We start from the raw sequence: 18416 nt of genomic DNA on the forward strand, positions 1-18416 counted from the left end.
TAGCTAAACCAGTGGAGAGGAAAAGCTGGCAGACGGGGTATCACCCAGCTTGGCAAAAGTACATTTGTTCTCCAGTTCTTATAGGAAAGAGACTGATCAATCTTTCCCGTACTGAAGTTAGTAATGAATATATTTTTTTCCAGTTACTGAGTTTCAGGTCACCTTCACTTACTCCACAGAGATGTTTTCCCCCACTCCCTCTTAATTATGCAGGTTTTCATTACTGGCCTAGCCAATTTTACATCACAGATAACCCAGTCTCCCCGTTACCTCATTTGTCATTTATAACAAACTCCTCAAAGCATCAGATAAGAAACTGTGCCATAAGTCTTCATGAGGCTAACAAATCTGTAAACATTCATTCATCCCACATACTCACACCCCACACACAGCTTTTGGTCCTCAACTCTGCAAAACTATTTTCTATCAATTCTGGTGTAACCTCTCTTCAGCTTTACCTCTGTAATTTTCATCCAAGCTACTTCCCACATCCTGGATTTTCTGCTCTCCACCTTGTACTAAGGCCAAGATCTTACAAGGAGAACCTCAGGGACAGGACTCTGAAACCCAGCGACAGCTCCACAAGAGTTTCTCTCTCTAGCACTCTCTCTCTCCAGCACATCATCTCTCTCTCCCCCCCCATTTCTCTGCACATCTCCCATTCCCTCCCTTCTCACCGTGAGAGTAATGGTTATGGCTCCCTTTGGTTCTTCATCAACCTAAATATTCAGAAATTCTTCCCCATGAGCTGGACGGCTCTTCTGGCTGCTTCCCCAAGATCCTCTGAAGGAAACTGCAGCAAACCACCCCAGCCCTGGTAAGGGACAAAGCAAGTCACACCTCCTCCTGCACAGACATCACCTAGCACCCCTTCCCCATTCCCAGAGACACTGCTCACCAAAAAACAAGGAGCGTGAGGTAAACCACCAGGTCTGCTGAACAGTCACCTCCTTTTCCTCTCCCCATAAAAAACACTGGGAACAGCCTCCAGCCATTTCAGCAACTGGTAAAAGCTGCTGGCCTGCTCCAAAGGGTGGCAGATTTCTCTTTCATCTCTTCCAACATGTCCCCTGCAACTCAGAAATGAGCAAGAAGGTGTCTACCACAGGTGGTCTCGTCCCCCAGCCTCCTCTTCCCTTTCCCACATGTAACCAGTATGACACGGAAATACTGTAGAGGCAGACAGAGTTTGTACAACACTTTATTACACTGCTGAAGGCTGGGAATCAGTTCTGGCAACAATTTTCTGTTACTCGTAATGCGGAAGTCAATAGTACAATGTTATTACAAGGTCACTGACCCACAGAGGGAAGCACACACTCTCTCAATACTGTCATTTGCAACTTTGTCCTGTCAAAAGGGCAATTCAAGCTGCAAAGTGTAAAGCTGTTACAACCAGGTGCCCTCCAGTTGCTGGTATATTTGCAACTCCTGTTATTTTCCAATGGCAAAGAGCAGACTCAAACTTTTGAGAGTGATACTGCAGTCAGACTAAGACTTTAGGTGAAAGGCAGTAGCACAGATATTCACAATAGACTAACATATAATTATAGTAAAGCATGGAAGGCTCTGGCACAAAGTGGAAAGTCAGAGCTTACGTTTCAAGAACGGAACGTGCTTATATGACTGTAAGGAAACCAGTACTTACAGCAAAAGGCAAGACAACTTACTATAACCTTTTGTGGGACCGAAAGGGAATCAGTAAAAGCCATGTCTGCAATGGTATCTTTTATATTTGTCTTAACAGAAACCAACATTTTGACTTAAACTCTCTTTTAAAACAAATCTGATGATGTTATACCTTACACAGTATCAACTAACTTTACCACACTTATATACATCATACAGCAGACCCCTATCAGCCCTCCTGAATTCCCATGAAAGTGCTTGCACAGCTGCATAGCTAACAGTCAGAAGAATCATGCAATATAAGGCTACAGGTACAGCCAAACTGACCCTTTTGTTGTATTTGGAAATACTGATTTCCAAAATAAAGGACTTTCAGGGTAACTAGAAAACATACTTTTTCCAAACCTGCAGCCTAGAAGTGGTGACAGAGACATTTTAGAATGAGGTAAACATACTGCATAGGCTATATATTTAAATCCAAATTCCAAAAGTGATTTGACTTAATTGTGAAATTATTCAAAACTGAACAGAAAGAAAAAACTATATAAAAATCTGAAAAAAAAATTCAGGTTGACCCTAACAGCAAATTAGAAAATAACTCATTTTACAAAGGGCATTTCCTACTGTCTTTTTTTTTTTTTTTAAGTTAGCCAGACAAAAGCACAATTTGAAAAGAGCTTTGCTGCTTTTTCCATGGGGCTGTTGCTTCTAGAATACCTGCTCAACCTCAGCTTGTCTCCTGCAGTTAGTCTGAGCCAAAACTGGTACTGGACACACAATGTCACAACACTCCAGTGAATACTGGCCTTCCGGCCCGCGATGCAGCTTTTCTTGCCCTAGACTGTGTTCTGGAGCAACGACAAAGCTTTATGACACAGGGTGTTCAGAATAGACACTGGTGCTTAACAGAGAGCATCAAGAGACCTCAATTATCATTTTAAACCATTTGAAAACTATGTTATAATTAACAATAGTGCCTTTTGTGATTCTTGTACTTTTATTTAAAATGTGTCCTTGCAGGTTCGCTTTTTTCAATATTCCCTTGTATCAGTGTTTAGTTCCCAGAAATCATTCCTGTCAGGCAATGCAGTTTTCTAAAAAGATAGTATCTTCCATCCTCACCACATTTTCAATAAACTCTGTAGAAGACAGTCAATGATCAGACTAAGATAAAGTGCATATATTCCTTTCTGATACAGGCAACAAAGTTGTGGACTGGAAAAATAAATCATCCTGAAAATTGAAAACCACAAAAAAAAAAAAATCTTACTGTGGCCATTTAGCACCCCACAATTAAGTTGTCCCACTGAGTACTGCCCAAAAACATCAAGTGTCTGTTAGGTTAAAAAAAGGAACTTAAAACATTAAAAATAATGGTTCCTTTTTAATTAGACTCTGAGAATCATGAATTTATGTAATCCTTGAAAGCTACAGCTCCCCCAAGGCTGGCATACTGCCTTGACAGCTTCAAAGTAGTTTGTATTTTACCCTTTGGATCCAGGCTTCAAGCTCGCAAAAGCTTTGGAGTTCTTAAGGGAATGTGAAATTTCATTGAGAAAAGAAATAAAATGGTAGTCCCTTTCTGACTTCTTGGACTCAAAAATAACTACAATGGTAAAGTGAGGTTCAGGGCGAGTCAGAAAGTACGTGCTTTGGACTTTGTCATCGTAGAAGTGAACAACCTTCTCCAAACTGTTGAGGTCAGAGGTTCTGTCCGTCATAATCATGATTACATTGGGCCAGTGCATAACAGGCCTGTCGCTGGGCAGAGACACCACTGCAGGGTACTGATCCACTCCTTTGGGGGCTTCCCTGTAAGAATGGGGATGATGATAACCATGTCCCTGAAAACTCTCTGATCCACGATTGTCAAAAATTAAGGAAACATTGATGGCATCATACTTCCGGATGAAGCTGGAAATTTTCCCAAAGTAATCAGGATTTGTTTTAGCAGTCAAAGTTTTCATTTCAGATGCTGTTGTTTGTCGACTAAGGGCCTCATGAAAGTAAAAGCTAAATTTAGCAAGAAGAATGTTTTTGAGCTTCATCAGCCAGAGGAAGAGGTGCGGAGGTTGTACAGCCTTCTGAGACTGCCCTCCAAACAGATGCTTCTTGGTCTCTCGCTGTTTCTCAAAAATTTGGCCCCAAGTCTGTAGTTTTGTGTGAGCACTGTGCAAGTTGACCAGGGATGGAAGGAACTTCCACTCTGAGATCTGAGCCTGAGCCTTTAAGAGATGTGCAAGCACATCTACTTCCAGCTGGAAACTGCTTTCAAGAGGACTGAGGATTGGATGATGAAATCTAGAAAACATAACATTAGTCAAGACATGAGAACTGCTGTACACTACAGTGAAATAATCAGATAGTATTTGTCAGTTCACAGACAGAAGAACAAATATCAGAGTAAAGTGTAAACATTAAAAAATTAATCATGTTAATTTAAAAAACAGTTCTTTTAACAGAATTAGGGCAAGTATTTTAATGAACATACAGTACTTTGCATTTGACAAAAACACCTGTCAGACATTTCTCTATCAAAGAAAGGGAGTTATATTTGATCAGTTCAAGAACAATCACTGTTTATCTTGATCCAAGAACTACTATAACACCATTTCTCTTTAAATTCAGGTGATTTTCTTCAAATTTAAAATCCCTTCTGGTGGTAAAGTATGTCTTGATAGTTCTGGAATAGCAATAAGACATTAAGTTAAATCAAAGGAATGATGCTATAAATTTGCTGTTTGTATAGGGAAGCCATGAGGAAGCTAAGCTGAGCTTTTCTTTTTTAAAAAAAAAAAAAATCACAATAAAATTGTGATGGAAAAATTAGTCAATAGAACCATGATTAACTGTATTTACCAATGAACCAGGTCTCTTAACTTCAAACCTTGGTGTACTAAAAGCAATGAAGGGGAAAAGCATTTGGCAGGATTTCATCATACCACAATGAAGACACTGTAACAACCAATTTATCTCACCAAACGCTCAGGTCAAAACCAGCTCTCATTTTAACAGATGTTTAAAAAAAACCCAAACCAACACCTCATCTACCAGGTAGAAGTGCTACTGCACATCTTATTCATGAGAGTAATCCTACTATTAGAAGAAATCTCGATGAAATGGAATTTTATAAATCCATTCTACAGCTTTCTCTTCTCACTTCATTTTTCCTAAATGTCAGGAAGAAAAAGATAGATCCAGCCTACCTCCCTTCCCCTGATACTCAAGTTACTCGTAAATTTATAACATCACTATTAAATACATACTTAATCCAAACTGTGCAAAACTGTTCCAGCTACAGAAGCTAAATGCTTAACTTTAGAAAGAATGAGTCTTCAGCAAAGACAGAAGTGACCTTTTCAGTAAATGTGTTCCCTAATAGGCATTTAGGACTCTTAAAGAGGTCTCCAACAAAGAACAACCAATAGTTCAAAGACAAGACTTGATGAGGTTTCCATTTAAGTTAAGACAGATTTATCCCCTCACTTCAGAAAAATATCCTGGGTCTTGTTATTGCTTCAAAACAAAGTTTATACTGAATTCTTCCAACCCTTAACAGCTCATCTTTAAAGTGAAAGTGACTCCATTATTCTCCTCAGCTTCCAGAACACAATACATATAATTCATTTTGGAAATACTTGGTTCAAAATCTAAACACTTAATTTTGTTGTGGACAAGAAGAGAGAATGAGGATTTTAGGTTTTTCATCCCTTCTCCCTTCCTTATTTTTTCCTTGACTTTCCATCAATCTCTTGTCAAAATATTCTTAGGCTTGTGAAAATTGTCTGACAATTTTATCACTATTTTTAAGTATCCCTTTTTTTGACAGCCACAATACATGTCTTGAAAGGATTTGATATTAAGATGCAAGTCCAAATTTATTTGAAGAAAATGAAACTATGAATATCATGAGTTGATGCACCATGTTCTGCAAACAGGCTAGGCTGGATGACCAGCCACCTTCTGTACACAGTACATGTCAGCAACCATCATATCTACTTGCCATAGCAGAGATACAGTGATTACTGGCTACTTTGGTGGCCCAAGAAGTCCAGAGCATATTTACATTTCTTTGAACAAACAAGAGTCAATTAGAAATAATATTCTGCTAACAGTCAACATTATATATTTCCATTGGTTTTTATATTCAGAAAAAAGCCAGTTTTGTTGCCATGTATTAGAATGGGGGAAAAAAGCATTATACAACATTATTTGTTCTAGACAGTCCCATCAAGTGCACACTTAGCACAGTGTTTTCAACATACTTGCAGTCAGACCAAGAAGGTTATTCTTCAATCTTAAAAGCAATTAAAAAATTCATACTAATGCAGCACTACCAAGTCTCCTGGATTAACATTATTATGCACTTTGCTTCATGGCTCATAGCTATTTTCATGTTTCACTGCACAGCAGGATTTGCTGAACTGTTTTAATCCAAAAATACACACCTCAGCCACAGCTGAGCAGCTTGATATGGTTGCAGAGTAAACTCACAGCCTGTGTACCTAGTATATCTGCAGCAATTAAGTTTCATAACACAGAACCATCTGAGTTCAGTATAACGTAAAACATTTTACAATATTTCAATAATCCAGAGTGTTAAGAACTTAAAAACACATTGGAAAACTTATTTTTTCCCCCCTAATCATTCTCAAATGCAGAGGGATGCTAAAGTTTTGTTTTTCAGACTATGAAGCAGCCTCATTTTTCTACAACTTTTTATTTCCTTCGATAGATCACACATGCATGCATGTATTTACAAAATGCTGACTAGATGAAAAACATTTAACACTTAAAAATAACTACATCAAAACAGGCTTATTAGTTACTTATTCATTTTATACTAAGCTTTTAAAGGATCCTGCTTCTGATGCTGTTTTAATTATTTCAGTTAAGATCACACCCAAACCAAGAGTTAAAAAATTCAGGAAAAGTTACTTCTGCAGCTGTATTCTACAGAAAAACAAGAGGAAAATGTCTAGTATTGGCTGTGTACAAGTCAGCAATAAGTAATAACAAAATATCTTTAGCCTCTTCATGAGTTAATGATTTTTCAGATACAGACAATATGAGCTGATTGTTGACAGTCATACCTCTACCAGCAAGCAGTCACTGCTCTACAGCTATTTTTAGATGTAAAGGAAAGAAACCAAGACCAGAACCTACCTACAGAACGGATGCCCTGTCTGGCCTTAGCACAGTTGGCTGAAATAATGGCACACATCCTCAACTACAAGTGAGGAATGTATTGACAGAGGGAAGAGACTGGGCAAGGACCATTTTATTCGACCTTTTACCTGAGAGGGTCAACAGACTGTAAAACAGAAATGCCTTCCAGCCAGCACACATCAACATTAAGAACCCCCAGAAACTAATCTGAGATACAAAGAAACTAAAGGAAGGACTAAAGGAAGATATCATTATCCCCACTTTCTACAGAAATATTCTGTACATGACTGGGAAGGACCACACAGCAGCTACTGAATTAGCTCTAACAGCATCTTAGAATATCTCCATCTTAGAGATTGCTCATTAACCCAAAGCAAGATCATCAGTATTTTTCCCAGGGAGACACTGTTTATTTTTTTAAAGAAGTTATAACAATGCCTTAGAAGTACAGATGTGTCACTGAAATTTATTTAAATAGCGTAGTAAAACATTTCATATGTAACAGCCTCCAGTCACTTCATCAAAGTATCAGCTTTGGTTTTCAGATTTTTAACAGTGCTGTTCACTCAGCACATGCTCAGAACAGATGGCGATGGTTAGTGTACAACAAAAATCAACTTTTAAAAAAACTTAACGCCCTTTACTCTTTAACGTTTATCACACAAAGGAAAAAAATACGTAAGTCTCATTTTTCTTATTGGACTAACAGCCCTGATACTGTAAGGGTTCACAAACCAAGAATTGCAAAAAAATCACTAGTAAGATCATATAGACTAGTTTTGATTTTCAAATAGCAAAATTACATAGCAATTTGCCTAAGTTATTCCTACAAAAATAAGGGAGTCAGCTGCAGTGCTTTGATTTGAAATGTCAGAAAGCAGCACTGCATTATTTTGATTTTTCCTAGGTGTACACTTTAAAAATTGTAACTGAAAAAAATAAGACCTCAGAATATTCTCCCCAAATGTCTTCTCAGACACTCTTTCATTAACAAAGATTTTTAAAAATTCAGGTACATTTGAAAGCTAATTTCCCACAATGGCTGCCTTGTTTTGCTTTAAAATAAAGAGCTAGAATTTGAGTCTGTTAACAAGCATTGAAAAATTCTCTCTTTTTTAAACTGCCACCACTTTCAAGGCTCATACGTGTTAGATGTGAAATTACCACCCCAGGGTCATTTAGAAACATCCTGGGACTCTTGAGATTCTATTAGGTCTTAAATTCAAGAAACCATAATGGCAGGGACCAAAGACTCAGAAGTGCTCCTTCTACTGGCTCCAATACCTCTCACGATAAGTGATAACAGAGCACCACAAAACCCTCCTAGGTAGACCAAATAGCAATGGTGTAGCTTTTAGAATTAAGTAGACATATATTCTACCTTAAAAGTAAAACTGTCTCACAAATATCTGTTTTATTTACATATCAATTTTACTGAAGTCCATACGGAATTTGTCTTGTTTCCCCTCCACTCCCAATGAAAAAGCACAAGAACTCTTACATCTTTTATAAGAAAAATTACTCTTTCTCTCTGCTGAATATAAACATGCAGAGTATTAAGGAATAGGGAAAATGGCTCCTAGAACATGATGCATAGAAACACTCTCCCTTTTTTATTTTACTTCTTCAGAGGAGGAGTCATATTTTGAGACTTCATGCATCTGCTGCTGCTGACCAACATTCACTTCATGCATGAGTTCATGCAAGGGGCTGTGCTGCTCAGCAGCCAAAGGACAGCAAAGTCTTTCGGCTTGCTTTGAACCTCAACATTTATTACAGATCATATGTCTGAGTACTTACTTCCAGCAAACAAGCACTGACCTTGAGCTGTATTTCTTTAAGATGGATTCCAAAATGTTTACCAGTTCCTCAGAGTTAATGAACTTTTGGGTGCTGAGCGTGTACATTTTTTCATAGAAGTCAGCAATTTCCATCCGAGCCTGAACAAAAAAACAGAGCTGTTCAGACAGGTGAGAAAGCAGCTCTTCCAAGTGAGGAGCTGTTCCTCCTAGTGCATTGCGACCCGTCGCCACCACCTTCTTCAGCTCATTATGCAGAGATGTGTAGATGGTTCGGATGGAGTCCTTTCGGCTGAAGAATGACTGACCACCTGTTCAGATAAATATGGAGGTATTACCAAATTCCAGGGACAGCAAAGATAGACAGCAATACTGGAAAATTGTATATAGCCACGCTTGTCTTCCCCTAGGTGTTCCTAAGTGTTGTTTGACCACAGTATTATTTTTTTAATCAAGAAACAAATTTCAGCATATTCTTTTGCAAGTAACTGAACTACACACAGCATATACTCAGAAGCACTTTATGTAATTCCATGCAAGTTACACTTGTCCCAATTCATATCTCAGCAGCCAATGACTGCTGCAAAGCTTCAACTCCCTCACATCTGCCTCAGTTATGGCGTGACCTTTCAGAAAACAAAGGTTCAGTTAAATTTGCTACAAGGATACGTGACCTGGAAATACTGTTATCTGTGGAAGTCAGAAGAATCAAGTCATCGTGAAATTTTAACAGACTCCACTCATATTAGTAACTCTAGATCTTTTCAAGAGAATTCCCCTAACAATACCTTTTCAATCATGAAGTACTCAAATTTGCAAAGCAACCTTTAAATGGGAGCCATGGTACATTTGTGTGTACAAACCAAATGTTTCCAGTCCCTACACAATCTTAATAGAAGCCAGAATTCAAAGGGAAAACAATCACAGCTTATCTCAATGAGACCACAGTGCAGGTTAATCCATCACTAAAACTGAGGGGGGGGGAAGTCTGTGCTTCTCTCTACCTACTCAATAATATGAGGAATTTAAAATGAAAAAAAGACAGAAGTAGAGAGACAAAGATATTGAACTCTGATGCTACCAGAAGGCTGTACAAACTTACTAACCTTATCTCACAATTTCTATTTACAGATGGCTTTATGTGCTGCTATGGCACTCAACAGCTGCAGCAGAGCAAGGATCACAGGGACTAAATCTGCAGAACTTTTAAAGAAATTCCAAATTTAGGTTCCGCTTTGAAATAGCTTATAAATTTTGTGAAGGTGAATAGTCCTTTTCACATCCATTTTACACATATAATGTTCAAGAGCAACCTTCATAATTTGAGGCAGAAAGGCAGAGAATTGGTTATCACAGTGAAAGAGATACCTTCCTAAACTGAGAGTTGCCCCCAGGTCACACGCAGGATGAAGAATCATCTATTGCTGTTGTTAAGTATATAAACAAACCAAATTTTGTCCCTTCTGTCCTCAATTTTATCCTCTCTGCAAGCACCAAATTCACTTTTTAAAGTCAGCCTTACAGATAGTTTTGTCTGCAAAGATTTTCTTATAAAATAGTTCCAAGTCACCAAACACCAAAGGAGAATTTTCTTGATGCTTTACTGCATTATACATCAGACTCATATCCCTTGATCCATTTTCCATGCCAGGCTGCAGTTCAAAGAAAAAATAAGCAGCTTTGCCCAGAGGGCAGCATGATGACACCTCATCCTGTGCCAGTTTGGGATTTTTCTATTCACATACTGAGAGAATGAGAAGCAGCCAAGACTGCGGCCAAAACTTCCTGAGATCCTGCAGGGTCTATATGAATAGGAATTTTTAGGAGGCTATCTTCAGCCTCGGATACTTACACATATGCAGCTCTAATATTGGGCCCTGGAACCGTGACGCGAAAAAACTTTAACCCTTTGGTCACCCCACTGAGCTCACCTTTGCCAGAATCTCAGCCAGAGCATCCCGGCACAGAAACACCTCTGGCTAAATCTTGGGAACAGCAGGTAGGTAGCCTACCAGCCCATAAAGAGACGCGCCGATTCGCACAACCAGTGTGCACCTGTGCTCTCATTTATTCCACAGGGCCAGCCCAAATGGCACAGCCGATTTCTCACTGGGCCCACGGACACTTTCTGACCCAGCACTAGCGTTTCAGACGGCCAGACACGCACCTCGCCGAGGCCAGGGCCCTCAGGCACCGTGCAGTTACCGGCTGACCGATTACGTCAGGCGGCTACGGCAGCCGCCCCTTCCCTACCGCGCTGCCGACACCCGCGGAGCTAAACCCGGGGCAGGCCGTGAGCAGGCACGGGCGCGCTGCGCCCCCCAGCAGCGACCTGAGGCGTGAGCGAGGGGTAGCGGGGGAGGGGCGGGGACCCGGGGCGGGGGCCCGGGGGACGCAGGGAGGGATCTCCCCCCCCGGGGCGCGAGCGGCGGCCCGGAGGTACCTAGCTTCTGGCCGAGGAAGGTCATGCTGTGGTAGGCCTTCTCGGCGGCGGCCAGGTGCGCCAGCCCGGCCAGCAGGGCCAGCCAGCTGGCCCCCGCGCTCTTGTTGGCCTCCCGCTCCTTCTCCACATTGTCCTTGGCCTTGTCGTAGGAGAAGATGCCCAGGTGGGAGAAGAAGGTCTCCAGCACGGCCTGCTCCACCGGCACCGGCGCGCCCAGCGGGATCGACTCCCCCATGGCGCCCGGCGGTGCTGGCGGCGCCGCCGCCTCCCCAACGGCCGCTACTTCCGGGTCTGGCGCCGCAGCCGCGTGAGGGAAGAAGCTGGTGCCGCCTACTCCCCGCGCGCCTGCCTTCGTCACGTGACAAGCGAGGCGGGCGGGGAGGTGCCGGCTCGGGGTCACGTGAGGGGCCGGGCCGGGCGCGGCCCGTGTCCCGGCTGGGCGGCTGCCCGGGGCGGAGCGGCGCCCGCGCTCCCAAGCCGGGGGCAGGTAGGAGGAATCGCGGCCGTATTTGATGACCCGCTCGCTCATGGGTCGGGCAGCTTCGTAACGCCGCTTGATGCTTTCAGGCGGGCCACACTGGCCCTGGTCCCTGTAACGAGCTCTCCTCCACCCTGCCGCGTTGGTTTTTATGAAACTTAAACCTGAAGCCCGTTTTCATGCTGTTCTTTCAATTTGAAAGTTCCAAAATAGAAGGCCTTGCAGGAGACCTTATTCCCATCCTTTACCATTACCCTGATGGGACTCCTGCAGGACCCTCCAGCTTGTCCTGACTGAAGTTTCCCCTTTGAAGTTGTGACTGGGAGATCATGAATTGCCCAAATTAATCCCCTTCTTTTCAGATCACATTTTGGACAGATGAGCTCCCTGAACTGGGGCAACGCAGAGGTGCAAAGCTGAGCCCCGGGGCCACAAGGCCGAGGAAGGGGGGCTGCGGTGGCAGCACTGACTGGTCCAACTCTTGTGGAACAGTCACCTCCCTTACACTGAGCAAGGCTCGCACTTGAAATCAACAGGCAGCTCCTCTCCTGGTCGTTGCAGCTCTCCACCTACCCCAAAACATGCCGTTTCCTCTCTGGACAGTATTTCCCTGCACTCCACTCACACCTGCATGTTTTTACGCTGACATCTAGACAGAACACAGCATCAGTTCTCAAACTCTGAGCGAGACCCATATACAAATTACACTAGCAGCCTACCTCTTGTCCAGGAAAATCAAAATACATCTTAATTTAAAACAAGCACCAGATGCAAAAAAATGGCTTTAGGGGTGAAGCAGCCTTTTTAAGTAACCTTAACGACACAGTCTGTGCAACAGTTTTTTTACTGAGGTATTATATTGTAAATAGAGTAGCCGAAGGATTGGGTTTGGATATAAAAAATAATTTTCATCAAAACAATCAGTCTAATATCAAAGATAAGCCCGCCAAGCCCTTCATCACTTTTCATTTCTAAGGTGCAGGCACCTCTGTATGTGTACATGAGTTAATTCAGAATAGTGCATAACGTCCTTGAAAAGGTTCAGGTTAGAACTCAAGTTTTGGCTTTAAATACTTAAAACTTGAAGTAGCTTAACTGAAGCTGAGGTCTTTATTCTTACAGTTGGCGAGTTCTGCATGCACAAAAAGCTGCCTTCTTCCTGAAGTCAACTCTACTTACGTAGCACGTCTAAGGGACAAAATGAATGCAGGGTTTTATAGCTGCTCGACGGCAGACTTACTCTGACCCAAAAAGCCAGTTATTAAAATCTTGGTTTATTGACAGGCTATTTTGGTAATTTAAGTCAGCACCTGAAACACCGACCTGTTTCAAGACAATCACAGCCTCAAGTAGTATGCTGCCAATAGTTTACAGAAAATAAGGAGTAGGAAGGGGGACTCCTAGGTATCCAGGACACTTGTTTCCAAAAGACAACCACGAGTCAAAGGTTCAGGTAAGACCTTTATTACAACACAGAGTTGATAGCATGTTTTTCATATTTAAAAGAAAGTATTTGGTCTCTTGGTGGTGAAACGTGGTTTGTGCTGGCGACGCAGAACTCTGTGTGGCAGAGGGAATTTGATTTTAGAATCCTGCAAGAAAAATGTTTTAATGTTAATTATTAGATGACCAACAGGAAATAGCTTGCAATAAATAGCTAAGCTATATCCCACCGCTAATTTATGTATAGAGAAGCAATGTATCCACAGATTAGATATACTTCATAGGAGCTAACAGATGCTTTAGTTTTGCAATTCTTTTTGAAAGAAAAGTCTCCTAAAGGCAAGTTTGCTGCAACATAATACGTATTTGTTTTAGTTTGGCTTTCTTTCAAACAGTTCTAGCATTAGAAGTCTTGATCATAATGTAACATAATTGTAAACCCATGCGTGCAAGTTTGGTTTCCTCCCTATTTTTGCCTGCAAAGCAAACCTGTCCCAGACAAAAGAGCTCCCCCCTTCCAGTCCCGTGTTAGACCAGGACCCACCAGCCACCGCAAAGTTACTTCACTTACATGAAACTGCTTGACTGCTGGTCTACGGCACTTGCTAGCAGCAATTTCCTCAACTTTCATGATCTGAATAGAGTGAGCACGGGCACGATGACGGGCTCCCATATCACGGTCTGCAACAACAGAACTCATTAAAAATAAATCTTATGACATTTTCAGTTCAATAATCTTACTACCACCTTTTCAGGAGATGTTTATAGTACCATCTACAACTTTTAAAATTTCTGACCACAGAACCAACATGCAGCAGCAAATTCTTCCTGGAACTCATAACCAAACTCCTCTAAGAAAGTGCCATTTTATTCTTCTTGCCCCATTTTTCAAGAAGGTTCACATGTACAGAAGTAATCTACGTGGGACTATTTAATTTTCTGCATAAGAAAACTGTGATTCTGAATCAACACTGGAATATGATTACCGGAAAGACAAGTGAACTTCAAAAAAAAAAAATCCCTTCTAAAAGGAAGGTGCAAGTAAAGGTAGGAACTGAGGTTATCTTTACTTTTCTTCAAATTGACAAGTGATAGAAACACAAATTGATGTTTAGCCCACGTAATTACGCTTTCAGAACAGGAAGAACCCATCTGTACACGGGCTACCTGAAAATTCCTCCCTGTGGCAGTGAAAAATCACTGCCTTCAAACCATAATGTCCATAGCTAGTTCCAGGAGATATGCCTGCTGAAATATTAGTGTGCTTACAATGAAGCTTCCCATGAAGATCTAACACACCTGTTAAAAATTTACCTGTCCAAAGTATTCTTGAGCATAAAGGTATCAAAGTCATTGTATCATGACAAATTCTCAGGTCTCTCAAGTAGTCCTTCAGTATGTTAATTAACAGGAATTATTGTAAGTTAATGTAGAACCTTACATTTCACTTTCAACAGCACTTCAGCTTTTGAAAGGCGACAAGATACATTTAATATTTGCACACATGACAAGAATATCATTATTAAGAACAATATTCTTTGGGTTTTTATGTGCATTCTGTAGTGTTTACAACACTTCTGGATTAGATTTCAACAGCATCAGCTATACAAATGGTCTGTCCCTCAAGTACTTCATATAACAGACTGAGATCAGGACAACCTTTAACTCTCCCTGGACGAGGCAATGACATCTTGGAGCAACACAGACTTTTTTCCTCTGTGATTTCCAATTTTTTTTTTTGCCACCTCTCTAAAGGTCAGATATTAGTATGTTCCACATGATAGCTGAAATATTCTCTCCATGAGACTTGGAATGATACACTCAATTATTTTAAAACAATAAAGTGCAAGAAACATATACAGCACCTGAAAGGTCTTGAAACTCTCAGTCTGTATAGAAAAACTCATTATTAGAATTGTACAAAGTCACACCAAAATGAAGTGGGAATATTTTCGGCTAGAGAAACTGCATAAAGAGTAGTAACAGATAGGATACCACATATATCATACATAAACATCTATGGATTTCTCCAGGAACTCCCCACATAATTTTTCCAGTGTTTCAATTATCTTATCATGGATCGAGTCAGCACACTTCACGTCCAGTTTAGGATTTAATCTTGTGCTTATATACTAGTCTTACCATTTTGTACCTCAAACAGATACATGTACTTACAGCACTGAGTGACAGCACCAGCCGTGGTCAAATCCCTGTACTCCCTGTACATGTTGTGAGTTCCGCTACGAGAATCATAGCGCAACCAAATACCAAAATTTTTTACCCGCAGAGGAGACTTCTCATACACCTGGAATTATACAAGAACATGAAAGTAGTTAGAGACGGTACATCACCAGCATTTTACAAGTTTAAGAATAAATATTTTAGCACTCTCATGAAACCACTGTGTTAAGTTTGATTGTCAAGAACAACTATTTGCTCTCTTTCACCACACCAACATAGCTACATTCAAGTCTTGGTAATCCAGAATGAAGAGTTTAGTAATTCACCGTGGAAAGAAAAATACACAAAGAATTTCAGCTCTAAAGAATGTCCTTTAAGCATCAAGGTAGAGGACTAAAAACATACAAATGTCTACTTCACAAGGATGATGAACGTCCAGATGTCTCTTAAAAGGTGTATTCCACAATGCAAGAAGCAGAAGAACCAGACAACAGCACTGACTAGTGGCATAGTTCATAACTTAAGTGCTGGGAAGTAAGTTTTTTTTTTAGTTTACTGGACATATATGGCCATTTTGAAACCACGAATTTGTCACTCGGCTTCACAGCAACTGAAGGATAAATGAATTTCAACCTCACCCCCAATTACAGCGTTTCATATAAATTCCTTCCACACATACCAGCTGGAATTCTTCACAAATCTCACGCTTTTTTATTTTTTAATCCCGCACCTGGCCACAGTACACAATCTCTCCAGAAGACTTCTTCATCTTCTTCAGCTGAGAAACGAAGTACCAGAACCGGGACTTGGCGACAACATGGTTCGGAGCGAAGATCCGCATGCGGTAGAGAGGAGGGGTCGTGCATTTCGGCGTGGGCAGGCATCGCCCGACCACCTTGTACTCCCGCAGCTGGAGGAAGACGAAAGACAGGCCGCCCGCAGCGTGAGCCCCTCCGCGCCGCCGGCCCAGCCGCCGCGGAGCCATCCCCGCGCCAGCCTGACCCCGCCCCGCCACGGGCCGACACCGCGGAAGGCACCGCGGCTCCATGCATGAACCCCGCGACGAGAGCATACCAACCCAGGGAAAGGGGAGAGACAGACCACCGGCCCAGGCGGACCGCCCCGCGGGTCCCGCTGCGCCGCCCGCCGATCCCGGCCTCTCGCCCAGGAGCGGGGCGGCCTCCTCTCGCGTCCTGCGAGCGCGGCGCCGCCGCCATATTGGCCGCTCGCGTCCCTCAAGAGCCAGGCAGGGCCGCTGGGGCTCGCAGAGGCCGCTCTCGAGCGCTGCAAGCTCGCGCCGCCACCCTCCCAACAGCCGCCTCAGTCCCAGTCCCGGGGCCGGCCGTGCCCCCCGCGCCCCAGCCTTCACTCACGGTGCCCGACGCCTTCATGCTGCTGCCTCCTCAGCGGCTCACAGGAAAGGAAAGGCCGCGTGCGCCGCCGCCTCCCGTCACCCGCCCGCCGGCAGCCCCGCCCCGGCCGTCCTCTCCGCCCATTGGCTGGGAGGAGAGCGCGATTGGAGGATGCAGCCGTCAGTCTCCTCCCGCGACGGCCGGCCCTGGGTTCCGGGTCGGCGGGGCCGCGTGGCCTGGTCGGGCCCGGCCTGCGGTGGGGCAGCCCGGCGGCGGAAGTTCGTCCTCCCCGCGCAGCGGAGCCAGCAGTGCCGCGGCGCGGGGGACGTGGCAGGGAGGCACCAGGCGGAGGCAGCCAGCACCGCGCACCGCCTGGGGCGGCAGCCGGGCATGGAGGGCTGCCGGGGGAAGCCTTCTCACCCGCGGTCCCCTGGGAGACCGTGTATGCTGGCGGCCGTGAGGCTGCCGCTGTGGGTCTCCCCATGCACTCTTGTTTGATGGGATCCTCTTTTCACGGCTGGCCCTGAGTACTCACGCTCCTGTGCACCGGGAACTAGAGAGCAGAGAGGTGGTGGAGTCCCCATCCCTGGAGGTGTTCAAGAGTTGGGCTGACATAGCACTGAGGGATATGGTGTAGTTGGGATCTGTCAGTGCTAGGTTAACGGTTGGACTAGGTGATCTTCAAGGTCCCTTCCAACCTAGATGATCTGTGATTCTGTGAGGGCTCTAGAAATGGCGAGTGGAGGTCTCGGTCCGGCGCACCTCTCGCTTCTGAAAGCTGCGCTTGTTGCAGCCAGACGTGGATGGGTTTTGCCTTGAAAGATACTAAAACAGTCACACCGCTGTAACGAGCTGCATCCCCTTCCTGCCGTTAGTTGCATTTAGTCTTTTAAATCTAATCACGCAAAAGCCCGTGTGTACATTGCTTGGCCGCAGAACAATTCGCGGAGCAGACCAACGGCACGCTCGCAGCCACCAGCGGGACCCGTCGTCCCCTCACAGCCCAGCCCGAGCTGGGGCCGCCCTCGAGCGAGTTACCGCGCAGGTCGCGCCGCTCCTGGCCCCCAGCGTGCGGCGGCACGGCCGGCCCCCCGCCTCGCTGCAACTGACAAAGCACGATTTTCGGATCTCGGAGGGAATTTGGGGGCGGAACGGGCCAGCCCCGCTTTATTAAATCGGTGGTTTTAGTGCCGCGGGGTGTTGACAGTAACGAGGAGCAGCACTGGCGGGGGAGCTGCCGCCGTCTCGGCGGTGTCCGGGGCGCTGCAGGCCACGCCCCCGCGCCGCAGGGGGCGGGACTACGGCTCCCAGGGTGCCGCGGGGCCGGGCAGGCGGCACAGCCCGGCGTGCCCGCCGGAGAGGGGAGGGGAGCAGAGCAGAGCAGTGGCGAGGTGAGAGGAGCGGAGCGGAGCGGAGCGAGGCGAGGGCGGCGCGGCGGGTCGGCCAGCTGCGAGGGTGCCGCGCGGCACGCCGGGAGCCGTAGTCCCGCGGCGCCGCAGTCCCGCCGAGGGGCGGGGGCAGTTTTCATTCCCGGAGGCGCCGAGGCCGTTCCGCACGCGCGAGGGCTGCGGCGCCTCCCCTGGGCGTCCCACCCCAACCCGCCCCCCCCCCCCCCCCAACCGCGCTCCTTCTCCTCCTCCCGCCGCCAGCCGAGGCGGCGCGGCCTGGCCCGGCCCGCTCCCTATGCTCGTGGCGGCTGCGGAGCTGTGGGGGTGGGAGCCGGCAGCGCCGCCGCGATGGAGGAGTGACCAGGAAGGTAACGAGGGCGGGGGGACACGGGGACGGGACACGACACGCAGCGCGGTGTGACTCAGCCCGGTGGGGGGGCGGCTGGGCCTCCCCGGCCGTTGTTGGTGGGGGCCGCGGCACCTCAGCGGCGGAGAAGGGGCGGTGTGGGCGCCCGCGGGCGTCGCCGCTTGAGC

General features: G+C 45.0%; 3 protein-coding genes and 1 non-coding gene across 6 annotated transcripts in view; 1 reads left to right on the forward strand and 3 right to left on the reverse strand.

Annotated features, from left to right (window-relative positions):
- Positions 1-1184: 1184 nt before the first annotated feature.
- KICS2 (KICSTOR subunit 2) lies at positions 1185-11373 on the reverse strand. Of its 2 annotated transcripts, XM_074870484.1 has the most exons (4): positions 11041-11373; positions 8835-8908; positions 8620-8756; positions 1185-3930 (listed from the first exon to the last, which is right to left on the reverse strand). In XM_074870484.1, exons 1-4 carry the CDS (start codon positions 11273-11275, stop codon positions 3114-3116), a joined length of 1263 nt encoding a protein of 420 aa, XP_074726585.1. In that variant the 5' UTR covers positions 11276-11373; the 3' UTR covers positions 1185-3113. The 2 variants fall into 2 exon arrangements, with proteins under 2 accessions (XP_074726585.1, XP_074726583.1); XM_074870482.1 differs by having other exon boundaries at positions 8620-8908.
- A 1593-nt stretch (positions 11374-12966) lies between these two features.
- Positions 12967-16766, reverse strand: RPL18A (ribosomal protein L18a). Its single transcript, XM_074870508.1, has 5 exons — positions 16516-16766; positions 15873-16052; positions 15137-15266; positions 13533-13642; positions 12967-13110 (listed from the first exon to the last, which is right to left on the reverse strand). The coding sequence occupies exons 1-5, from the start codon at positions 16531-16533 to the stop codon at positions 13018-13020; spliced, it is 531 nt and encodes a 176-aa protein (XP_074726609.1). The 5' UTR covers positions 16534-16766; the 3' UTR covers positions 12967-13017.
- Positions 14387-14518, reverse strand: LOC141944904 (small nucleolar RNA SNORA68). The gene has a single exon (XR_012629364.1). It is a non-coding gene; the product is annotated as a small nucleolar RNA SNORA68 (small nucleolar RNA).
- Positions 16767-17864: 1098 nt separating the features above from the next.
- Positions 17865-18416, forward strand: part of XPOT (exportin for tRNA) — a 29636-nt gene continuing 29084 nt past the window's right edge. The window contains exon 1 of one of the 2 annotated variants that reach the window (XM_074870487.1): positions 17865-17885. The gene's annotated coding sequence lies outside the window, so the exon portion shown is untranslated. Of the gene's footprint in view, positions 17886-18093; positions 18251-18416 lie in introns of those variants that run through there. The other variant, XM_074870485.1, reaches the window with a different exon arrangement.

This window comes from Strix uralensis, chromosome 5, assembly GCF_047716275.1.
Source record: "Strix uralensis isolate ZFMK-TIS-50842 chromosome 5, bStrUra1, whole genome shotgun sequence".
NCBI classification, from domain to species: Eukaryota; Metazoa; Chordata; class Aves; order Strigiformes; family Strigidae; genus Strix; species Strix uralensis.

Bases quoted from the DNA above. Each gene is read 5' to 3' on its own strand.
- RPL18A (XM_074870508.1), bottom strand. The intron at 15,267-15,872 runs GTGCGGGATTAA...GTATAATTCCAG, and splicing joins AGATTGTGTACTGTGGCCAG to GTGTATGAGAAGTCTCCTCT. The intron at 13,111-13,532 runs GTAAGTGAAGTA...TTTTTCTTGCAG, and splicing joins CAGCAGTCAAGCAGTTTCAT to GATTCTAAAATCAAATTCCC.
- KICS2 (XM_074870482.1), bottom strand. From the start codon at position 11,275: ATGGGGGAGTCGATCCCGCTGGGCGCGCCGGTGCCGGTGGAGCAGGCC. The intron at 8,909-11,040 runs GTACCTCCGGGC...TTATCTGAACAG, and splicing joins CTTCCTCGGCCAGAAGCTAG to GTGGTCAGTCATTCTTCAGC. The intron at 3,931-8,619 runs GTCAGTGCTTGT...TATGTTTTCTAG, and splicing joins TTAAAGAAATACAGCTCAAG to ATTTCATCATCCAATCCTCA.